This window comes from Spinacia oleracea, chromosome 3 (assembly GCF_020520425.1).
Source record: "Spinacia oleracea cultivar Varoflay chromosome 3, BTI_SOV_V1, whole genome shotgun sequence".
Lineage (NCBI taxonomy): Eukaryota > Viridiplantae > Streptophyta > Magnoliopsida > Caryophyllales > Amaranthaceae > Spinacia > Spinacia oleracea.
Genome location: NC_079489.1, coordinates 133,581,895 through 133,587,894, shown reverse-complemented (window position 1 = coordinate 133,587,894; position 6,000 = coordinate 133,581,895). Strand labels below are relative to the sequence as shown.

The 6,000-nt window shown below is 37.9% G+C and overlaps 1 protein-coding gene across 6 annotated transcripts in view; it reads right to left on the bottom strand.

Annotated features, from left to right (window-relative positions):
* Positions 1-655: 655 nt before the first annotated feature.
* Positions 656-6,000, bottom strand: part of LOC110776159 (mediator of RNA polymerase II transcription subunit 30) — a 28,489-nt gene continuing 23,144 nt past the window's right edge. For 3 of the 6 annotated variants that reach the window (XM_021980712.2, XM_056840812.1, XM_056840813.1), the window contains one exon: positions 656-982. In XM_021980712.2, coding sequence (XP_021836404.2) covers positions 878-982 — 105 coding nt within the window. In that variant the 3' untranslated portion in view covers positions 656-877. The remainder of the gene's footprint in view (positions 983-6,000) is intronic. The other 3 variants (XM_021980709.2, XM_056840810.1, XM_021980711.2) reach the window with 2 other exon arrangements.

The window sequence follows — 6,000 nt, the reverse complement described above, 5'->3', positions numbered from 1 at the left end:
TAGTTTTACGGCAGAAGGTAATTTCCCTCAATTTCAACGGTATAGAATAACGTATCTTTGTGTACTAAATTTTATTTTATTGGAGTACTGCTGATTTAGCATTGAGGGTGATAACTCAAGATTATTAATACGGGGTGTTTTGCATGGTAAAACACAATATCCGAAAAATCCAGTTGGTAATGAATGATGTCTAGCATTTGCTGACTCGTTTTGAAAAACTTACATCTCACATGTGTATCGTAAAGCTAATCATACACAAACTCATCGAGATGTTAACCATTAGATAGTAAATTTTATTATTTCAGTTCTTTAGATAAGTTAGGAAATAGTCTTGGGTAAATACTATCCTATTTTTCATGTATATTTTCTTTCAAAAAAAAATAAAAATTACTTAGACTGGGTTTAACAGGTTAAGTTCCAGGCTAGTGTCAAATCACAAAATAATTAAAATGCAGTACGGAGTATAATGTAAGTTTTACTACTAGTACACTTTCTGATATAAGTAAGATGAAAAACCCTTCCGAGACGGAACACCTCTCCGATACCCCAAACCCGTTTTAGCGGGTCAGACACTTTAAAAGTGGGGGAGAATGGTAAGGAAAACCTCCAACATTTTGGTTGGAAATTGGAATCATTTCCAATAAGTCAAGAAATTGTTTGGTTTACTCCTAGTACATGACAAGGGGTTTCTTCAATCAAAATTATTGCTGACAAAACATAACAATATGAGTTGCAACATTCACAATTCCTGTCAATAAATGTTTCGAAGTTGACAGGAGTAGTCAATTTCCTCTAACTATTGCAAAGATTGTGATGGAAGCTCCCTTTTGACAAAAACAAGTACGGAACTTGCTGATGCATTTTGCTTCAAAACCAGCTATCTTGCAACAGAACAAGGACTTTGCCAAGTTGATATATCTGTAATAAGATCTCGTAACTGATCGATGAGATGCTTGAGGTGCTTGTTCTTATGTACAAGATCCTGCAATTACACACCAGAAAATTATATCAAAATCTTTTGTGTAAGACCGTCTTACGATTAGACCACTTTTTTGGTATTAACTAAACTAGTGTAAAACATAAGTAAAAGTAATAAAATCATAACTAATTGAATAACAAAATAGTTATTATTTTTTAACAAACTTATTATTAAATAATTGATCTCATTGCTTAACTAATTTATTTCATTGGTTAACTAATTGGTTCATTGCTTAACTAATCAATTATTGGAAAATTTGGTAATATTAATCCAACCTTTTGCCGATTTTCTTTTATTAAGCCCACCTATGGCATATTTCTTAATAATCCCACCTTTACTACCTAACGACTTTTATTACGCCTAACATGTCATAAACTTGTTGTAGACGGTAATATGTCTTTAAGTGGCAGTACTCTCTCTCGATATATTCAGTCATCATCATCACTTTATCACCACATTGTTGACTTTTTCACCTGTTATTGGTCAATTAAGCCCAATAAAAGTCGTCGGGTAGTAAAGATGGGATTATTAAAAAATATGTCGAATGTGGGATTAATAAAAGAAAATCGGCCAAAGGTTGGATTAATATTTCCAAATTTTCCTCAATTTTATTAGATGACAACAATTTTTTTTTTTTTTTGGTGCAATTGAGCCACAAGGGCGGAGATGAGAATCGATCCCAGGATTACCTGGAACCGGGATGGAAGCTCTAACTAAAATGATACAATCTTATACGGAGTTTCTTCAAACCAAATCGTTGGTAATAATGCAAAGCGTAGTATTTGGATTATTTATTGCGTGGAAAGTTCAGCTAAGCCCACAGCTGCACCGTGGCCAAAGATGCTTTGCCACGCATAAACCGCGGAGCTTGCTGGACAATTGTTGCTGCAAATTTCAATGGACTTATTAATTTCCAATTAATAAGGCACGTGACTCTTAACCAATTAGGAAGAAGATTTTGCAAGTATATCAAGTTATACATGCGGGTCCCACTTGGCTTATTTCCCTGTTTCAAGAATCTTTGTAGTCTCCTACTACTCTACGTATTATATGTAGAAGTATTTGATAATGATCAGCTACAAATAATATATACACGAGGTTACCCAGAATTCAATATATACAAAAAACCAAAAACACAAACCTTATTAGAGATCTGAGCAGTTCTTGAGCAGTTGCACCTTCTGAGTTCGGGTGCACGAATTTAGAGGAGGATTGTGTTAACCTTGGGGGGCGTTCGTCACTTGAGAGCATGTACCGGTAGTGGCGAAATTCTCTTCTAAGTCAGTGGCCTTCATACCACGGCGCAATCATTGTAATCCGGAGATTATCAATCACGTAAAGTTATTAAATTTCTCTTATTTATTTGATTTCAATAGCCTTTATTTCTTACAATTTAGAAGCGAAGTTTTACTATTGAAATCATGTCTGGATTACCGCAATCTCGTTTGATGTTGGATCTGTCAAAATTGGAACCGCTTAATGGAACTAATTAAAAGAGATGGTCTCAAAAATTGTTAATTTATTTTGAACAAGCTGATATTGATTATGTGTTGTTCAATGATCGTCCTATCCCTATAACCTCAACTGAAAAAACTATTACTGTTCTTGATACACCTGTTCAATCTGGAAAATCAACTAGTAGTACAACTGCTACGAGTAATGAGGAGTATGTTAAAAAGTATGACAAAGACAATAAGGTTGTTAGGGCTCACATGGTGTACCACATGACTATCCCAATTTTTGATCTTTGTATTAAAGAAAAATCGGCTAAGGCAATTTGGGAATCTCTTGAGAAGAAGTATGGTGCAGATGATGCTGGGAAGAAGAAGTATGTTACTGGAAATTGGCTTAATTTTAAGATGGTTGATACTAAGCCTGTCATGGAGCAAGTCCATGAATATGAGACCCTGGTTGCTGAAGTTCTTGCTGAAGGCATGAAGATGTGCGAAATTCTTCAGGCCAATGTATTGATTGAGAAATTGCCTGATTCCTGGTCTGACTACAGGAACCGTCTGAAACATAAGAAAAGGGATTTGACTCTTGTTGAGCTAGTGAGTCATATGAAGGTTGAAGAAGCAAACCGGCTCAAAGATACTCCACTGAAACCCAAGAATGAACTTGCTGTGAGAGCAAATCCTGTTGAAACTAATGTTAATTCTGATAAGAATGCAGGTTATGGTAACTTGAACAGGGGACAAAGTTCAGGAAATGCAAAGAAAGGCAAGTTTGTGCAGACAGGGAGAATTGAGAAGAAGTTCACAGGTGTGAGCTATGGCTGTGGAAAGGAGGGACATTACAAGTACCAATGTCGGAATAAGAAGAGCAACAACAAGGCTAAACCAAAGAGTGAGGCTCATATTGCAGAGACAGATGATGTGATAGCTGCTGTGATTTCTGAGGTGAACCTGGTGGAAAACATAACTAAGTGGATCGTTGACACAAGGGCTTCGAGGCACTTCTGTGCCAACAAAGACATGTTCGTGGAATTTGAGAAAGCTAAAGAGGGCAAACAAGTATACATGGGAAATTCAAGCAGCTCTGAGGTACTTGGCAAGGGCAAGGTGCTTCTCAAGCTCAATTCTGGCAAAACACTAGATTTACACAATGTACTGTATGTACCATCCCTTCGTAGGAATTTGATTTCTGGTGCTTTGTTAAACAAAGTAGGTGTTAAGTTAGTTTTTGAAGCTAACAAGCTTATTCTGACTCGCAATGGCGAATATTTAGGAAAGGGATACCTTAATGGGGGTTTGTTTGTTCTTGACTTTGTATTTGATTCTACATGAATAAGAATTCTTCTTCTGCTTATATTGTTGAGTCCATTGATCTGTGGTAGTAGACTGGGACATGTGGGGGTGAGCAAATTGAAACGTATGAAGAGCTTAAATCTTCTCCCCAATATGACAATTGATGAACACAATAAATGTGGTGTATGCATTGAGTCAAAGTTTGTGAAGAAATCGTATAAACCAGTCACAAAGAGAGAGACAACATTGTTAGAGTTAATTCACACTGACTTAGCAGATTTCAAGAACTTGGAAAGTAGAGGTGGAAAACGCTACTACATTACTTTCATTGATGATTTTTCAAGGTATAGCAAGGTTTACCTTTTAAGGTCTAAAGATGAAGCAGAATCCAAGTTCCTGGTGTATAAAGCAGAGGTAGAAAATCAGTTAGATCGAAAAATCAAAAGGGTACGGTCTGACAGAGGTGGAGAATATGGGTCTACATTCCTGAAGGAAGTGTGCGAGAAGGAAGGCATTATTCATGAGGTGACAGCTCCATACACCCCACAGCAGAATGGCATAGTAGAAAGAAATAATCGAACGTTGAAAGAAATGATGAATGCAATGCTTTTGAGTTCAAGTCTTCCTGATAACTTGTGGGGGGAAGCAGTGCTATCTGCAAACTTTGTATTGAGCAGGGTCACTCACAAAAAGCTGGACAAGACTCCGTATGAGTATTGGAAGGGTTATGCTCCTAACCTAAGCTACTTGAAGGTGTGGGGGTGTTTAGCAAAAGTAGGTTATCCATCTTTCAAACGGCCTACTGTAGGTTCGAGAACATTTGATACTGTGTTGGTAGTCTATGCGGAGAACAGTGCAGCATACAGGTTCATGAGACTTGATGATCACTCTATATGCTGAGTTCTTCGAGCAGGTATTTCCTTTGAAAGATAGCATTGCTGCTAATGATTCTTCCTTTGTTACCCCTCTTGCAGGACAGTCTTCTCAGGCTGGACCTTCTGCAGAACATATTAAAACTTTTCCTATGCCTGACAATCAAATGCAACCTAGGAGAAGTAAAAGGCAAAGGACAGAAACAAGTTTTGGACCTGACTTTCTCACAGCGTTCCTCGCGGAGATGGAAAGTATGGATAATTTGGATGAAATAATGGTGTGTCTACAAGTAGTAGATGATGACCTCAAAACCTATGAAGAAGTTATGAGGTCCGTTGATGCAAGTTTCTGGAAGGAAGCGATCAATAGTGAACTTGAATCTATCTTGACAAATCAAACCTGGGAGTTGGTGGAGCTCCCGAAAGGGAGTAGGGCCATAGGATGCAAGTGGATTTTCAAGAGGAAAAAGAAGATTGATGGTTCAGTTGAAAGGTTCAAGGCCAGGCTTGTGATTCGAGGATTCTCTCAGAAGTTTGGTGTTGACTATTTCTATACTTACTCTCCTGTGACAAAGATAGCTACTATTCGTATCTTATTTGCGTTAGCATCTGCGTTTAATTTGATTGTTCATCAGATGGATGTTAAAACAGCTTTCCTAAATGGAGATCTGGAGGAGGAAATCTACATGGAGCAACCCCCTGGCTTTGTAGTTCCTGGGATGGAGAATAAGGTATGCAGACTGAAAAAATCGTTATATGGTTTGAAGCAGGCACCGAAGCAATGGTATGAAAAATTTCATAACACTATTCTTAGTTTTGGCTTTGTGGTGAATGGCAGTGACGCGTGTGTCTACACAAAGATGTTTGGTACTGAATGTGTGATTATATGCTTATATGTTGATGATATGCTATTATTCAGTGCTATTTTAGATGCCATAAATGAAACTAAGAACTTCTTGTCCTCAAAATTTAAGATGAAAGACTTGGGTGAGGTTGATGTGATACTTGGTGTGAGATTCACTAAAATCGACAAGGGCTACATGTTGTCTCAAACACATTATGCGGAGAAGATCTTGAAGAAGTTTGATTGCTTTGATGTGGTGTCCGTGAGGACGCCGTGTGATCCGAACAAACATCTGTTCAAGAATAATGGAACTAGTGTTTCTCAGGAGGAATATGCCAAGGTGATTGGTAGTCTTATGTTCCTGATGAATTGCACAAGACCTGATATTGTTTTTGCAGTGAGTAGACTCAGTCGTTATACCCATGATCCAAGCGGGGAGCACTTGAGTGCCCTCAAACATCTATTGAGATACCTTAGAGGCACCATGGAATGGGGCTTAAACTTTACTGGTTTTCCATTGGTGCTCGAAGGGTATTGTGATGCGAACTGGGTGACAGA